The following is a 19362-nucleotide window of genomic DNA, read 5'->3' on the forward strand; positions in this document are numbered from 1 at the left end:
AACACCTGAGTCGAAGACACACTCAATCAGAAATGCACACACACACACACCACACTCATCCACTACACATGCTCTCACACACACACACACACACACACACACACACAAACATACACACACACACACACACACACACACACCTCACCGAAACAGAGCCCAGGTTCCTGTCTCACACATTCACATACAAGGATGCTCAGGTACACAATGCCTGAGTCACAGACACACTCAATAAAAAAATGTGCACACACCACTGAGCCCCCTACACATGCTCTCACACACCACTCACTGAAACAGAGCCCAGGGATCCATGAAACTCCCCAAATCTGGACACCCTGGGCTCTGTTTCAGTGAGTGGTGTGTGAGAGCATGTGTAGTGGCTCAGTGGTGTGTGCGCATTTTTTTATTGAGTGTGTCTGTGACTCAGGCATTGTGTACCTGAACACCCATTAAATAACTCTATTTTGTTTTAAGGACAAACAAATCAACAAGACAAACAGAGTGGAATTACACAATTACATTGAAAAATCAAGATTGCATGTTTTTTCTTACTGATTACAGCCTAGATTTTTTTGAATAGTATAATAATGTAAATATATTAATTATAAATGTTTTCAAGTATTATACTATTAACAGTTTTACATATAATGATATATTCCTAATTCTATAATTACATTAGAATGTGAATTTAAACATTAGCAACTGGATACAGAATACATGGTCAAAATGCACAGAAACACGTGAATCTGAATCGAGGTTCTCATGAACAGATACATTTCCTGAGTATTTGCTTAGCACATCAATGCACATAATTGCTGCATCGTCTACTTTCCACTGACTGGGACTCTTTATACTGGGTGGGAGCCAAGGGCTCACATTCCACCCACTGCACAGAGGATAAGGGAGGGAGCTGATTCCCTGTGCACCCTGCCTCTAACTGGCTGGAGAGTAGTGATCAGCTCCCCTGCCTTCCACACAGCCCTACTGACCGAGAGCCAGCACATCACTCACTTGCTCCACTCCACCTGGACTTGTCTTACTCCACCTGCTGACTGCTTCATGCACTTTCCATTGATACAGTGTATCAGTGAGTAACTTGGAAGGACTAGCTAGGACCATGTGCTGAAGAATTGATATTTCTCATCATCTAAGAGATCTGTGGGCAAATTGCAGGGAAGGGATGAAACAAGAGTAGGATTGGACCTATGGTTCTCAGAAGATCTGGTGGCCAGTGAGGTCAATCATGGCACAAAAGTGGATTCTATGATTTATTTATTTTTAAGTTGTCATTCTCCAATTTCTAATATTTGATGCAAAAATGAGTATTCTAAGGACCATTACAGGCAGCTGGATTTTGGTGGTAGTTTTGGTGGGACTGGTGGGGCTTCAGGGATGGGTGGAGGCTGGATGCTTGGAGTCTGGGAAATGCTGTAAAGGAAGAGATATTGCATGTACCAGCCAGGGCTGGAGGACTGATCGAGTTTATGGAACATGCTTCTGTGACCAGACATGCAGATTAACTGGAGATTGCTGCTATGACTACAATCAGGCATGCCCAGGTAAGGAGACCATCAAGGTAAATTCTGATGTGAAAGGTGCATGTCCAACATACAGAACAAGGATGGCCAGAGGGATGCAGTACTACAACTGTCATGGTGCTCTGCCAACATTTATGCCATCATATATACTGATTTAATAATGCATTAAGACATACAATGTTAAATTAACATACAATGTTAAATTAATTCTGGAACTATTCAAACAAATTATACATTTCTTTTAAATGTCCTCATCAGGGTGATCTAGAATTTCTAGGTATGAAAAGAACTGACTGTCCTTCTTGTACCTGATAATATTAAATCTAGGATGGGGAATGGTGGCAATAGGGATCAAAGTTGATTCATTATTTAATCATTGTGCTCTTGAAATAAAAAATTGCAGCATAATGAGAACCATAGTGTACAGGAAGGGTCACTTAAAGGGAAAGAGGAGGGAAGAGGATAGCGTAAGGCATGTTAGATTCTCCTGAACACCTGGATAGTATGACAATAAAATGAGTTAAAGGGCAATTTTACTGTGGTACCCACTGGGTTATCATACACATTCTGGTTCTTAATTTTTTTCAGAATGCTTTTTTGAGGAACTGTGTAAATAGAAATATAGGGTGCAGTCACAAATCTAATATTGCATCATATTGTAAGGTGACATAGTGGCTTATTAATAAAAGAAAAAAAAAATCATGAAGCAATATACCACACATGCATTTTTATATGGATTAAGAACGGCGCAGTGAAAGGTATGCTAACTATACTCTCTCTGTGTAGCAAGTATGTGTTAAAGGGGGACCTGTTACATGTGAGAGTTTTGTACAATCAAATAGCTAATTCAAGTAGATTAATCCTTGCATGCATAGAAGAGCAGTTGCCTGCCTGCCAGCTTCTGTGTGAGGTTGGATGCCTTGCCCATTTGCACAGTCAGTGCCACCACTCATATCTGTTTTAACAATCGGTTAAGCTTTAGATTTAAAATAAATAATTTTTTTTCACTGTAATAGAAGAGCAGTTGCCTGCCTGCCAGCTTCTGTGTGAGGTTGGATGCCTTGCCCATTTGCACAGTCAGTGCCACCACTCATATCTGTTTTAACAATTGGTTAAGCTTTCGATTTAAAATAAATAATTTTTTTTCACTGTAATAGAAGAGCAGTTGCCTGCCTGCCAGCTTCTGTGTGAGGTTGGATGCCTTGCCCATTTGCACAGTCAGTGCCACCACTCATATCTGTTTTAACAATTGGTTAAGCTTTCGATTTAAAAGAAATAATTTTTTTTCACTGTAATAGAAGAGCAGTTGCCTGCCTGCCAGCTTCTGTGTGAGGTTCACATTGGATACTGTGCCTATTAGCCCAGTGCCACCACTCATATCTGTTTTAACAATTGGTTAAGCTTTCGATTTAAAATAAATATTTTTTTTTCACTGTAATAGAAGAGCAGTTAGTTGTCTGCAAGCGTCTGTGTTTCAGGCCTACTTCAGCGTGTGCTCTGCAGACCTGTGCCAGCGTGCTTTGACAGTTGCCAATCATATCTGGTGTCTCTTTAGCGTGCTTTTACAACCAAAATTTTGTTTCCACTGTAATAGAAGAGCAGTTGCCTGCCTGCCAGCTTCTGTGTGAGGTTCACATTGGATACTGTGCCTATTAGCCCAGTGCCACCACTCATATCTGTTTTAACAATTGGTTAAGCTTTCAATTTAAAAGAAATAATTTTTTTTCACTGTAATAGAAGAGCAGTTAGTTGTCTGCAAGCATCTGTGTTTCAGGCCTACTTCAGCGTGTGCTCTGCAGACCTGTGCCAGTGTGCTTTGACAGTTGCCACTCATATCTTGTATCTCTATAGCGTGCTTTTACAACCAAAATTTGTTTTTCACTGTTATAGATTGAATAGCAGTTACTTGTCTTCAAGCGGGTGTCTCAGGCCTACTTCAGCGTGTGCTCTGCAGCACTGTTCCAGTGCACATTGCCAATCATATCTGGTGTCTCTATAGCGTGCTTTTAAAAACAAAATTTGTTTTTCACTGTTACAGATTGAATAGCAGTTACTTGTCTTCAAGCGGGTGTCTCAGGCCTACTTCAGCGTGTGCTCTGCAGACCTGTGCCAGTGTGCTTTGACAGTTGCCACTCATATCTTGTGTCTCTATAGCGTGCTTTTACAACCAAAATTTGTTTTTCACTGTTATAGATTGAATAGCAGTTACTTGTCTTCAAGCGGGTGTCTCAGGCCTACAGTGTGTGCTCTGCAGCACTGTTCCAGTGCACATTGCCAATCATATCTGGTCTCACAGTAGCTTGCACGCATAGTACCACAAATCCCCAAAAAAATGACAGGCAGAGGCAGGCCACCCCACAGGGGCCGTCGTGGTCGTGGTGCTGTGATTCCCTTTTGCCCTAGAATAATGCCCAGTTTTCAGAAGCCACGTACCCTGAACTTGAAAAGTTCTGAGGACTTAGTTGACTGGCTAACACAGGACACCCAATCTTGTACAGCCTCCGCTCGGAACCTTGACGCACCATCCTCCTCCAGCTTAGCTTCAGGCACCTCTCAAGATAGCACTCACCCGCCTGCCGCCACCACCAAAACTAGCACCACAGCCGCTTTACTTGGTATGTCAGAGGAGTTATTCACACACCCGTTTGAAGAAATGAGTGATGCGCAACCATTATTGCTAGAGGATGTAGATAACAGGGATATGTCTCAGGCAGGCAGCATTAAACACATGGAGGTACGGTGTGATGATGATGATGTTGTACCCGCTGCTGCTTCCTTTTCTGAGTTGTCAGATACAAGCGAAGCGGTTGATGATGACGATGCGTCCATGGATGTCACGTGGGTGCCCGCTAGAAGAGAAGAAGAACAGGGCGAAAGTTCAGATGGGGAGACAGAGAGGAGGAGGAGGAGACCAGTTGGAAGCAGGGGGGGGTCGTCGCAAGGAGCTAGTGGCACAGTCAGACAGCATGCATCGGCACCCGGGGTCAGCCCGACAGCACGCCAATCAACGCATGCTGTGTCCACCACCAGAATGCCGTCATTGCAGAGCTCAGCAGTGTGGCATTTTTTTTGTGTGTCTGCCTCTGACAACAGCGATGCCATTTGCAACCTGTGCCAAAGGAAACTGAGTCGTGGGAGGTCCAACACCCACCTAGGTACAACTGCTTTGCGTAGGCACATGATCTCACATCACAAACGCCTATGGGATCAACACATGAGTACAAGCAGCATGCCTACTCTAAGCCGCCATCCTCCTCCTGGTCCAGCATCTTCAGCCACGTCAACCACTGCTGTCCTTCTTGCCCCCTCTCAACCATCCGCCACTCCGTCTCCCGCCTTGAGCAGTTCCCGCTCATCTGCCCACAGTCATGTGTCTGTCAAGGACATGTTTGAGCGTAAGAAGCCAATGTCACCAAGTCACCCCCTTGCCCAGCGTCTGACAGCTGGCTTGTCCGAACTATTAGCCCGCCAGCTTTTACCATACAATCTGGTTGAGTCTGAGGCGTTCCAAAAATTTGTAGCTATTGGGACACCGCAGTGGAAGGTACCCGGACGGAATTTCTTTTCACAAAAGGCAATCCCCAACTTGTACTCGATTGTGCAAAAGGAAGTCATGGCATGTCTGGCACACAGTGTTGGGGCAAGGGTCCATCTGACCACTGATACCTGGTCTGCAAAGCATGGTCATGGCAGGTATATCACCTACACTGCGCATTGGGTAAACCTGCTGACGGCTGACAAGCAAGGAATGCGTGGCATTGCAGAGGAGTTGGTGACACCGCCACGAATTGCAGGCAGTCCTGCTGCCACCTCCTCTACTCCTCCTACTCCATCCTCTTCCATAACCTCCTCGGCTGAGTCCTCTTGTGCCGCTGCGTCTTGCTCCACATCAACGGCACCCCCCCAGCTCCCCAGGTACTATTCCACATCCCGGATACGGCAGTGTCACGCCGTCTTGGGTTTGACTTGCTTGAAAGCAGAGAGTCACACCGGACAAGCACTCCTGTCCGCCCTGAACGCACAGGTGGAAAAGTGGCTGACTCCGCAGCAACTGGATATCGGCAAAGTGGTGTGTGACAACGGAAAAAATTTGATAGCGGCATTGAAGTTGGGCAAGTTGACACATGTGCCGTGCATGGCACATGTGTGTAATCTGATCGTACAACGCTTTGTGCATAAGTACACAGGCTTACAGGACGTCCTGAAGCAGGCCAGGAAGGTGTGTGGCCATTTCAGGCGTTCCTACACGGCCATGGCTCACTTTGCCGATATCCAGCGGCGAAACAACGTGCCAGTGAGGCGCTTGATTTGCGACAGCCCTACACGTTGGAATTCAACACTCCTAATGTTCGACCGCCTGCTCCAACAAGAAAAAGCTGTTAATGAATATTTGTATGACCGGGGTGCTAGGACAGCCTCTGGGGAGCTTGGAATTTTTTTGCCACGTTACTGGACGCTCATGCGCAATGCCTGTAGGCTCATGCGTCCTTTTGAGGAGGTGACAAACCTAGTCAGTCGCAACGAAGGCACCATCAGCGACATCATACCATTTGTTTTCTTCATGGAGCGTGCCCTGCGAAGAGTGCTGGATCAGGCTGTAGATGAGCGTGAAGAGGAAGAGGAAGAGTTGTGGTCACCATCACCACCAGAAACAGCCTTATCAGCATCGCTTGCTGGACCTGCGGCAATGCTGGAAGAGGATTGTGAGGAAGAGGAGTCAGAGGAGGATTGTAGCTTTGAGGAGGAGGAGGAGCAAGACCAAACACAACAGGCATCCCAGGGTGCTCGTTGTCACCTATCTGGTACCCGTGGTGTTGTACGTGGCTGGGGGGAAGAACATACCTTCAATGACATCAGTGAGGAGGAGGAACGGGAAATGAGTAGCTCGGCATCCAACCTTGTGCAAATTGGGTCTTTCATGCTGTCCTGCCTGTTGAGGGACCCTCGTATAAAAAGGCTGAAGGAGAACGACCTGTACTGGGTGTCCACGCTACTAGACCCCCGGTATAAGCAGAAAGTGGCGGAAATGTTACCCAATTACAACAAGTCGGAAAGGATGCAGCATTTGCTAAATAAATTAAAAAGTATGCTTTACACAGCGTATAAGGGTGATGTCACAGCACAACGGGAATCTAACAGGGGGAGAGGTGGAAGTCATCCTCCTCCTCCCACGACCACGCCGGCAAGGACAGGACGCTTTAAAGACGTGTTGTTGATGGAGGACATGCGGACCTTTTTAAGTCCTATGCATCGCCACAGCCCTTCGGGATCCACCCTCAGAGAGCGACTCGACCGACAGGTAGCAGACTACCTCGCCTTAACTGCAGATATCGACACTCTGAGGAGCGATGAACCCCTTGACTACTGGGTGTGCAGGCTTGACCTGTGGCCTGAGCTATCCCAATTTGCGATAGAACTTCTGGCCTGCCCCGCTTCAAGTGTCCTGTCAGAAAGGACCTTCAGTGCAGCAGGAGGTATTGTCACTGAGAAGAGAAGTCGCCTAGGTCAAAAAAGTCTAGATTACCTCACCTTTATTAAGATGAATGAGGGATGGATCCCGAAGGGACTGACACTGGGCGATACATTCGATTAAAAAAGGCCTGATGAGATGAGCTGCCTTGGGCTAAAAATGGTCCACACGCTGCTGTATTTTAGCTCTGAATGACGTTTGACTTGCGTGACTTATCCGCCACCAACTAGGGTTCAAGCCGCCATGTTTTAGGGCACTTTCTGCCTGTGAAACAAACATCAATTTTTCTGGACGCTGCTACAATACCAAATTTTTCAGGCATGTGTACATGCCTAATTTTTAGGCCCACTGGTGCAAGTGGACTGATTACAATTACAGGGCCTCTAAAGAGTCCTGTATTGTTATTTGTCGTCACTACCTTCCCGCGTCGGGAGTGGGTCATTTGCGCCCCTGCTGCCTTCCTTGCATGTGGTAGCTGTTTGTCAGGGATTTGTCAATCCATATCTACCAAGTGACCCTATGTAGGGGTAACAGTCCCTATTCTGCTCTGTGTCAGTGTGTATCATGGTCTCTGTGGACAAGGAACAGTCTCTATTCTGCTCTGTGTCAGTGTGTATCAGGGGTTTTGAGGACAGGTGTCAATCCATATCTGCCAAGTGACCCTATGTAAATCTGCTGTCAGTACACAGGAAAAGTTTAAATATTTCTTGTTCTACGTTCTCTGCAACTCCACGCACCGACTCATCCAATACGTGAAGATCTGGGGTTTCTCTGACTCTCCTCAGTAGTGTATCAAACAGAGTCTGCACTGTGGTAACACGGACATCTTCAGGACATAACTCAACTATTTGCAGATAGGCAGTCTGCAGCTTCTCTTTTTCACCTGTTCTCTTCTTTCTCTTATGCGTATTCTTGTCTATATGCAGGTGGTCTCTTGCCTTTCTTTTAACCAATTCGTTCCTTCCATATGGTTTCAAAAGATCTCTGGCATCATTACTTTCAACGCAAATAACGTCATCATAGTTAGTCTCCTCATTATTCACCGGGAAGAGAGTGTTTGCACTGACTACCCACAGCATGCTCTTGCCATTGCCTACTCCACCTTCAACGACAGGGTGCAAGTCCCAAGGAGAAGGATCATTCACTTTATTATCTGTCTTTATTTCACAAGTAGTGCCTGGAACATCCTCATGGGTCACAAGATGTAAATCTGGACTAATGTCAACCCCAGGGTCTGGAAAATCTAAAGAGTCCTGTATTGTTATTTGTCGTCACTACCTTCCCGCGTCGGGAAGATTTCTTGCACAGGGCGCCCACAAAGGCCTAAGGCTGGCCCTGCGCATGGGTCAGTGGCTCTGCACCAGACTTCCCTCCAATTGATCAAAGTTAAAGGATTTCAAGTGGACTGATTACAATCACAGGGCCTCTAAAGAGTCCTGTATTGTTATTTGTCGTCACTACCTTCCAGCGTCGGGAGTGGATCATTTGCGCCCCTGCTGCCTTCCTTGCATGTGGTAGCTGTTTGTCAGGGATTTGTCAATCCATATCTGCCAAGTGACCCTATGTAGGGGGAACAGTCCCTATTCTGCTCTGTGTCAGTGTGTATCAGGGATCATTAGGATAGGTGTCAATCCATATCTGCCAAGTGACCCTATGTAGGGGGAACAGTCACTATTATGCTCTGTGTCAGTGTGTATCAGGGATCATTAGGATAGGTGTCAATCCATATCTGCCAAGTGACCCTATGTAGGGGGAACAGTCTCTATTCTGCTCTGTGTCAGTGTGTATCAGGGATCATTAGGACAGGTGTCAATCCATATCTGCCAAGTGACCCTATGTAGGAGGAACAGTCTCTATTCTGCTCTGTGTCAGTGTGTATCAGGGATCATTAGGATAGGTGTCAATCCATATCTGCCAAGTGACCCTATGTAGGAGGAACAGTCCCTATTCTGCTCTGTGTCAGTGTGTATCAGGGATCATTAGGACAGGTGTCAATCCATATCTGCCAAGTGACCCTATGTAGGAGGAACAGTCCCTATTCTGCTCTGTGTCAGTGTGTATCAGGGATCATTAGGATAGGTGTCAATCCATATCTGCCAAGTGACCCTATGTAGGGGGAACAGTCGCTATTCTGCTCTGTGTCAGTGTGTATCAGGGATCATTAGGATAGGTGTCAATCCATATCTGCCAAGTGACCCTATGTAGGGGGAACAGTCTCTATTCTGCTCTGTGTCAGTGTGTATCAGGGATCATTAGGACAGGTGTCAATCCATATCTGCCAAGTGACCCTATGTAGGGGGAACAGTCCCTATTCTGCTCTGTGTCAGTGTGTATCAGAGGCTTTGAGGACAGGTGTCAATCCATATCTGCCAAGTGACCCTATGTAGGGGGAACAGTCTCTATTCTGCTCTGTGTCAGTGTGTATCAGGGATCATGAGGATAGGTGTCAATCCATATCTGCCAAGTGACCCTATGTAGGGGGAACAGTCTCTATTCTGCTCTGTGTCAGTGTGTATCAGGGATCATTAGGACAGGTGTCAATCCATATCTGCCAAGTGACCCTATGTAGGAGGAACAGTCTCTATTCTGCTCTGTGTCAGTGTGTATCAGGGATCATTAGGATAGGTGTCAATCCATATCTGCCAAGTGACCCTATGTAGGAGGAACAGTCCCTATTCTGCTCCGTGTCAGTGTGTATCAGGGATCATTAGGACAGGTGTCAATCCATATCTGCCAAGTGACCCTATGTAGGAGGAACAGTCTCTATTCTGCTCTGTGTCAGTGTGTATCAGGGATCATTAGGATAGGTGTCAATCCATATCTGCCAAGTGACCCTATGTAGGAGGAACAGTCCCTATTCTGCTCTGTGTCAGTGTGTATCAGGGATCATTAGGACAGGTGTCAATCCATATCTGCCAAGTGACCCTATGTAGGAGGAACAGTCCCTATTCTGCTCTGTGTCAGTGTGTATCAGGGATCCTTAGGATAGGTGTCAATCCATATCTGCCAAGTGACCCTATGTAGGGGGAACAGTCTCTATTCTGCTCTGTGTCAGTGTGTATCAGGGATCATTAGGATAGGTGTCAATCCATATCTGCCAAGTGACCCTATGTAGGGGGAACAGTCTCTATTCTGCTCTGTGTCAGTGTGTATCAGGGATGGGCTTTGAGGACAGGTGTCAATGTTAGGTGATTTCTGCCCTTTATGGATTAAAAGCAGACTCTGCATCAACTGTGCAATTTTCCATGGGAGTTTTGCCATGGATCCCCCTCCGGCATGCCACAGTCCAGGTGTTAGTCCCCTTGAAACAACTTTTCCATCACTTTTGTGGCCAGAAAGAGTCCCTGTTGTTTTTAAAATTCGCCTGCCCATTGAAGTCAATGGCGGTTCGCGCGGTTCGCCGGTTCGCGAACATTTGCGGAAGTTCGCGTTCGCCGTTCGCGAACCGAAAATTCCGGGTTCGCGACAACACTAATATTTATAACTGTTTTAGCAAAGCGCAGTAAAGTGAGGTATAACTGTATTTCTTGTATGAATAAGGGAAATAGATGAGTAAAAGTTATCTGTACTTCCTTCAAATCAGCTGTTATAATATATTTCATAGCCTTACAGTTTATAGACAATGATAACAGCTAATTTACAATGGAAAACACATTAAATAAAATATTGTAATCCTGTTATTGAATATGATAGTGTATCTGTATTTTAAAGAACATTTATTCACTTTAAGTGCATTAAAAATATTTTCCAAAAGATTAGGATTTATATTTCATCTTGAGCTCATTAAAATACATTTGTAATTGGCGTGATAAATAACTGTTGCATTGTCATTATTTTAAATTAAAACCCAAGCACACTAGACATATATTGTGTTGCTATTTACTATGAGCTCAAAGTAGAGTAAATATGAGAAAAATCATATGTTTGTTGCAGGGTGTTGATGTTCACATTTTCAGTTTTAATTTGACAGAAATGAGAGAAAAAGAAAAAAAAAGTTTATCAATTCTTTGAACAGGGGAGCCTGCAACAGATGACAATAGAGTTAACTTTGTAAAAGCTATATTGAAATATTTTTCTCCACATTCCTAAACTCAGCTTGACAGCAGTGGGAGACAAGTGGAATTAATCTGAGAGTGTATGCAAGGCGCGGCTCGGAGTTGTGTACTGATTTTGTGGTGTTAGAATAAGTTGAAGGAGCAGACTTGGCAAGGAAATATAGAAAACGTATAAATGAAGGTTATGGTTTCATGATGCTCACACCCACTCAATGACCTGGTTCCTTTTATGGATAAAGATGATATTGGGTAGCAGTTAAAGAAATACACCAAGTGTGCTGTAGTGGTTATGGTGCAAGGAGTTCCCTGGCGCCCTCCCAGTGTAAGTAGTCAAACAATCTGCTAACGGTCTGACTTCTTATCAGGGTCTGTCGACACCTGTTCCCCGCCCCTTCCCTTGTAATCCTCAGATCTGGAAGCTTCTGTATTGAAGCTGCGTACCTGGGCCACCTCGTAAATTGAGAGCGTGTTCCCTGGTGTCATGTGTGACCATCAGAGTAAGTCTGACTCAGTGACATTACACAGCTTGTGGTCAGTGATTGCAAGTAGGAAATAGTAACTAACTGGATGACAGTCCATTTAAAGAGACAGAGTAGACACCATAGCCACTTTAAAGGATTGAAGTGGTTATGAGTTCTGGAGTCTGCAGATGCCATGTCCTGCATCATTACTGACCATTTAGTAGAGAGTCTTGGTCCAGAGCAGCAGGAAACCCGGCCAACAACAAAATGGCTGAGGAGGCGCTATGCAAAATACCATAGCTCCCCTTCTTCTGCCATATCAACATTGGAGACTGGACTTCATGCTGCTGGGGACTGAGATTCGTTACTAAAGGTGAATTAGCTACGAAACAGGACCTATAGCCCTGGACTTCAGGCTTCATAACCGCTTCAATCTATTGTAGTGGTTATGGTGCCTACAGTGTTCCTTTAACCCCTTATGGACCAAACTTCTGGAATAAAAGGGAATCATGACACGTCACACATGTCATGTGTCCTTAAGAGGTTAAGTTGTTGGCCTAGTGATACGCAATAAGTATTTAAAGGGAAACTACAGACACCAAAACAACTTTAGCTTAATGAAGCCGTTTTGGTGTATAGATCATGCCTCTGCAGTCTCATTGCTCCATTCTCTACCATTTAAAAGTTAAATCACTTTGTTTATACAGTCATAGCAACACCTACTTGCATGTGACTTGCACAGCCTTCCTAATTCCTTCCTGTAAAGAGACATCTAATGTTTATACTTCCCTTATTGCAAATTCTGTTTTATTTAGAATTTCTTATCTCTGGCATTGCTAATAGCTTGCTAGCCCTTGCAGGAGCCTTGTGTATCTAACTAAAGTTGTTTTGGTGACTATAATGTCCCTTTAAATAAAATTAGAGTAATAGTATGATACACCAATATATTAAAAGCAAAGCTTAATTTATTCCACTTAACTTAAAAAAGACAGAATAGACATGTAAATCAACATCACCAATCCAGATATCAGTAGTCTCTACACTACGCATTTCGTCAGGGGCTGTTTGGGAAGTCTTTGATAAAAATAGCAAACCGCAATAACACTTTCACCCTCTTCCTCCTTTTAAAACTCCCATGGGAGAGGGGCGGGGCCTGACACCCAAGATGGCCAGACGTGTGTGACAACAACTCCGGCTATTCAAAGCATTAATAGCAGCTACAAGCACTAAACCTACACTATAAGCTGATCGGAACACTCAGCAGATGGATTATCGATTGGAGAGTTCACTGGTGGCTCTGGTTAGCACAGATTTGGCGCCTTCTGGACCTAGGGCCCAACAAATTTGCTGATCTATCAGTTTGGAGAGGCATCCATCTCCTGACAGTGGATGCACAGCTCAAGGCTAATCCTTCATAGCCCCGGACATCCCAGTCCCTGCTGGGGAAAGTTATCTGACACATCCAAGTTTCAACTCAGACCTGCCTTACAACTACGCAGCGAGTCCAAGATGGCCACCACGCGGCAACATATTTTGAGACAAACAGGCCAAGGAGTCCAGGACTGGAGAGAAGTCTTTGAGGCAAAATTTGATAAGATATGACGATAATTTTGAAACTGTATAGAATGCCGATTGAATTTACCTAACTTGCCTGCCCCTCCGAAGACTCCTGAAACCGCTTTGGCTCATTGTCCCACCGCTTAGCCGGGAGCCCAAGTGGAACTGATCCCACAGAGCCGCTCTCACTCCCAAGGGACAACCCGAAGGCTGAAACCCCTGCGGGTTTGCAATCCTTCCAATGGGAAAGAAGAGAAACCTGGACCTCAGGCATTGGCTAGAAGTAGTGAGCAGACCTGGCACGAGGGACTGTTCCTGCTCTTTATGCTGCAAGCCAGCCCATATCAACATCGAGTGATGGAGGTGAGGGAAGAAAAAGCAGGTTCCGAACTGTCCTACCTAAGCAGAACTGTGAGTGGCATAGGCAGACTGACCTAGACAGAATCTTCACCAATTCAGAGGAATACTCTTCTGTACTGCAGAGATGCATGTTTATGTGTTCACTTCTCCTGTTAGTACCCAGTGGTTTATAACATTCTAGATTTCACTAGCTGAATTAACTTGATATTATTACAAAAATTGTGCGTTTACTCTGAATCAATGGTGTATTTCGGTTTCATGCTGCCCTAGGCATGACTAAACCTGGGCACCCCCTAATCTAAATTTGCCCCACCCCTTCCCATCAAGGCCACACATCTTCCTGATTAAGAACCCACCCCTTCATCTTCAGACTCCACCTTTTCCTACTACTATACTAAAGGGATAGTATAGTGCCAGGAAAACAAAGCTGTTTTCTCGTCACTGAAGGGTTTAAAACCCCTTAGTCATTTAACTGAATCCAGGGCTGGTGTCCCTCAGCGCTGGGTCAGGCTCCTCCTCTTCGCTTGCATTAGGCTTACCCATAGGAAAGCATTGTATCAATTCTTTCCTATGGCAATTTAGCAGACGCAGGATGTCCTCAAGCACAGCGTGAGGACGTCCAGCATCAGCTAGGCGACTTTTGGTCACCTAACCACCCGGAAGTCCATCTGGTAGACTAGAGGTGGAGTTAACCCCTCAAGGTAATTATTGCAGTTTCTGAGAAAGGGTTAAAGGGACTGGGACACTGCACCCAGACCACTTCAATGAGCTGAAGTGTTCTGGATACCGATAGAATCCCTTCTAAGCACACACATTCACTAACAGACACACACTGATAGTCACACACACACCCAATGACAAATAGACTCTCACTGATTTGACAAACACTCACATACACACACACACACACACATACACTCATACACACACACATACACTCATACATACACACACACACACACACACATACACTCACAAATTATTACAATTATTATGAATTAAAATTTCCATCCAGCCTCCCTACCTGGAGAGCTGGCGTGGATCTGTCCCTGGGGTCCAGTGGGGCTGCTGGGAGGCATGCGGCAGTGTTCGAATCAGAGGCGCCTCGCAGACGGTCTACTGATGCCAGGGGAAACATCGTGCAAAAACGCTGCCTCTTATTTGAACACAGCCACCCACCTCCCAGCAGCCCCACTGGACCCAAGGGACAGGGGGAACACCAGGGAAGCCCGAGTGGGCATTTGGGGGTGGCATTTTTTGCTGCCCCCTGGTTAGTGCCGCCCAAGGCAAATGCCTAGTTTGCCTTGGGCTAAATACACCAGTGCCCTAGATGCCATGCTTTATATTATACTGTCTGTCAATATTGTGCTTGTTTTGCTGTTGTGGCACCAGAAATCTGTTTGTATTTACCGTATTTTTCGCTCCATAAGACGCACCTCACCATAAGACGCACCTAGTTTTTAGAGGAAGAAACCCAGAAAAAAAATATTCTGAACAAACTGTCCCATAGTGTTTCTTACTATGGGACAGTTTGTACAGAATATTTTTTTTCTCCCCTGTCCCATAGTGTCCCCCCCTCCCATAGTCTTCATCTCCCCCCCCCATAGACTTCATCTCCCCCCCCCTCCCCATAGACTTCATCTCCCCCCCCTCCCCATAGACTTCATCTCCCCCCCCCATAGACTTCATCTCCCCCCCCATAGACTTCATCTCCCCCCCTCCCCATAGACTTCATCTCCCCCCCTCCCCATAGACTTCATCCCCCTCCCCCCATAGACTTCATCCCCCTCCCCCCCATAGACTTCATCCCCCTCCCCCCCATAGACTTCATCCCCCTCCCCCCCATAGACTTCATCCCCCTCCCCCCCCATAGACTTCATCCCCCTCCCCCCCATAGACTTCATCCCCCTCCCCCCCATAGACTTCATCCCCCTCCCCATATTCTTCTCTCCCATACTGTCCCCCTCCCCTTGTCCCATAATTACTTACCTGTCTTGTAGCGTTGGCCAGCAGCACAGGGCGCACCGCGGTAGTGGAACTTGAATTTCATGTTCCGGTTTCCGGCGGGACTGAAAGGAAGTGCGCACTCAGCTTGTGCACACTTCCTTTCAGTCCCGCCGGAAACCGGAACATGAAATTCAAGTTCCACTACCGCGGTGCGCCCTGTGCTGCCGGCCAACGCTGCAAGACAGGTAAGTAAAGCTTCATATTCGCTCCATAAGACGCACAGACATTTCCCCTCACTTTTGAGGGGAAAAAAAGTGCGTCTTATGGAGCGAAAAATACGGTAGTCGCACTGCAAAAATAAAGAATTAAAAAAAAAAAAAAACTCCCATGAGAGGACTTTGTTGAGTTTCTGAAGGGGGAGGTGGGTATTGGTAAGGATATTATTACTGTTTACTGACTTTGACATTAATAGGAATAAGTAAATTTAGCTTTTATTCTTTTTGCAGTATTACTGTAAGTTTATTTAAGGTTCTGACCATTTGGACATGAAGGGCCGACTATAACCACTACTGGGAGCATTGTCTTATTTTAAGACACACCTGTACAGATGTTCATGAGTGCATTTCTTTTTTCTTCATTATTTTAGTACAGTGCAGTGCATACACCATACATTGAGAAATAAGAGTTTGGTAGATAGATGGAGGAGTGTAAGTTGTACATGACAAATAAATTGCACTTTATATATCTATATAACAGGATAACTCTAGTCTAGGTACAAATGTAAAATACGTGAAAAAACAATTATTTCCTGGAGGACCAGAAAATATAGGTGGGTGGATTGGCGCTATTACTGAAAGAAGCAACAACTCCCAAGTGCTATATAATCACCAGAAAAGCACAACAAGCATACATAGAAAAATAGCAAATTGGATTTAGGGAGGTGCAGTCAAAGATGGATAATAAACGGATTATACTTATACTTATGTTAGGTATGTCTTGATTTCAACCTAAAATAAAGAGAAATCCATAGCATAATACTGTAACATTTAAAAATAAATAAAATCGGAGGTAATGGGTCACTCACGATCTGCAGAGCCTTGGAAAGCAGGCTCTGGCTATAAAAGCATGTGAATAATAAGCTTATTCCTGCTATCTCCACCGGTTCCTGGTGATAGGGCACTTTTCCACACCAAACAGACACCACAGCGGAATATATTAAAGTAGAAAAACTTTACTTGATAAAAAGTGATATGAACAAGGCACAACGCGTTTCGACCGTAGCAGGTCTTCCTCAGGTGCATAAACAATATACTGCATTGGATTCTAATTTATACATACTTGTTAATTATATGATTACAAACATATGTTGATTGGAGGACCATATAAGGTCCTTCCGATCAGCCTCCGCCATATTGGGAAGGTCAAAATTTACTAAGCTTAGAAAACTTATACAATCTCCTACAAAACATTTCAAAATAACGTTAAAAAAACACATTCCACATCATACACATTAACATTACACAGAGTACATGTACTTAGCAGGGCTCCAAAACTCCTCGAATTTTTTCTGTATCTTCCATCCGGGATTCCAAGATGGCGGACGGATGTCTTCCGGTCTTTCTGACGTCATGACGTCAGTGTGATTGGTCCGGCGTGTCATGTGATCGAGAGTTTCCTCTTTTCACATTGTAGTATGGGCAAAAAGTCCTCTTTGCAAAAAAATTGCCATAATGGGAGCTGGCATAAAGTCCACTTTGCAAATATATTTGAAGAAAGCATACTATTAGATAAAATAAATATAATAGATGTTACAGTGTTATTAATCCTCTCCCAACATACATATTAAAAAGCCTATCACAAAGAGAGGTTAAAAATAGAAATAAAAATAAAATTAATTATTGGTGTATTTGGACCTTTATAAATATTTCTGATCTTAGAGAAAAAGAGATTTCCAATACCTTTAATGGAATAAGACTAAATTAAAGGTATGACAAGTAATGAACGACTCAATTCTAAAATTCTTGACACCCCTTTTATGTAGAGCTTTATGGGAGCTGGCATAAAGTCCACTTTGCAAATATATTTGAAGAAAGCATACTATTAGATAAAATAAATATAATAGATGTTACAGTGTTATTAATCATTATTTTAAGCCAGTGGATGTAAATGGTTACATTCATAAAGAGAGCTGCCATTTTCATCCCTGGCTCAACAATGTACCTAGAGGGCAGTTTCTCCGTATGAGAAGGAACTGCACTGAACTGGAGACTTTTGATTCTCAGGCGGAATTCCTTAAAGGTCAATTTGTCAATCGAGGCTATCGTACTGAAGATTTAGATCAAGAAATTCAAAAGGTTAGGTCAATGGATAGAGATCCCCTATTGAAGTACCAACAAAAAAATCCCACAGAAAATAAGGATAAAATACCTTTTATTTTCAACTATAATCAGGAACATAAATCATTAAAAAGAGTCCTAACAAAAAATTGGCACATCCTCCAGCAAGATGGTGAAATCCTACCCTATTTGGAAGAAAGACCAAAATTAATTTTTAGGGGAGCTAAAAACTTAAAGCAAAAATTAACCTCTAGCTATTTAGATGTGCCCAAACAAAAAGACAATTTTTTGAGTAATTTTAAAACATTGAAGAAGGGATTCTACTATTGTGGAGCTTGTATGGGTTGTAACAACTTTAAAAACAAACCCAAACAAGTAAAAGAATTTAAGTCTAAAAGGGGTGTCAAGAATTTTAGAATTGAGTCGTTCATTACTTGTCATACCAAAAATGTGGTGTATGTGCTCACGTGTCCTTGTGGGTTGCAGTATGTAGGGAGGACTTCTAGAGGTCTTAAGACAAGGATACGTGAGCACATATACAATATAAAGAGAGGTTTTCTAAAACACAATGTGTCCTCCCACTTTCTTGAGGTACATGGCGGAGACCCCTCCGGGCTTATCTTTTTTGCCATCCAACAAATTAATTGCCATTGGAGAGGGGGCCAAGTTGAGTCCACCCTTAATCGTAGTGAAATGAGATGGATCTTCAATTTAGAAACCCTATCTCCGGGTGGGCTCAACTTGGATTTTGAAATGGCAGCTTTAATTTAGTCTTATTCCATTAAAGGTATTGGAAATCTCTTTTTCTCTAAGATCAGAAATATTTATAAAGGTCCAAATACACCAATAATTAATTTTATTTTTATTTCTATTTTTAACCTCTCTTTGTGATAGGCTTTTTAATATGTATGTTGGGAGAGGATTAATAACACTGTAACATCTATTATATTTATTTTATCTAATAGTATGCTTTCTTCAAATATATTTGCAAAGTGGACTTTATGCCAGCTCCCATTATGGCAATTTTTTTGCAAAGAGGACTTTTTGCCCATACTACAATGTGAAAAGAGGAAACTCTCGATCACATGACACGCCGGACCAATCACGCTGACGTCATGACGTCAGAAAGACCGGAAGACATCCGTCCGCCATCTTGGAATCCCGGATGGAAGATACAGAAAAAATTCGAGGAGTTTTGGAGCCCTGCTAAGTACATGTACTCTGTGTAATGTTAATGTGTATGATGTGGAATGTGTTTTTTTAACGTTATTTTGAAATGTTTTGTAGGAGATTGTATAAGTTTTCTAAGCTTAGTAAATTTTGACCTTCCCAATATGGCGGAGGCTGATCGGAAGGACCTTATATGGTCCTCCAATCAACATATGTTTGTAATCATATAATTAACAAGTATGTATAAATTAGAATCCAATGCAGTATATTGTTTATGCACCTGAGGAAGACCTGCTACGGTCGAAACGCGTTGTGCCTTGTTCATATCACTTTTTATCAAGTAAAGTTTTTCTACTTTAATATATTCCGCTGTGGTGTCTGTTTGGTGTGGAAAAGTGCCCTATCACCAGGAACCGGTGGAGATAGCTGGAATAAGCTTATTATTCACATGCTTTTATAGCTAGAGCCTGC

At 43.9% G+C, this 19362-nt stretch overlaps 1 protein-coding gene across 1 annotated transcript in view; it reads left to right on the plus strand.

Annotated features, from left to right (window-relative positions):
- Positions 1-934: 934 nt before the first annotated feature.
- The window catches only part of SBSPON (somatomedin B and thrombospondin type 1 domain containing), a 36903-nt gene continuing 18475 nt past the window's right edge, over positions 935-19362 (plus strand). Inside the window, exon 1 of the mRNA XM_063450382.1 lies at positions 935-1556. Within this exon, the coding sequence (XP_063306452.1) occupies positions 1316-1556 (241 nt within the window). The 5' untranslated portion in view covers positions 935-1315. The remainder of the gene's footprint in view (positions 1557-19362) is intronic.

This window comes from Pelobates fuscus, chromosome 4, assembly GCF_036172605.1.
Source record: "Pelobates fuscus isolate aPelFus1 chromosome 4, aPelFus1.pri, whole genome shotgun sequence".
Lineage (NCBI taxonomy): Eukaryota > Metazoa > Chordata > Amphibia > Anura > Pelobatidae > Pelobates > Pelobates fuscus.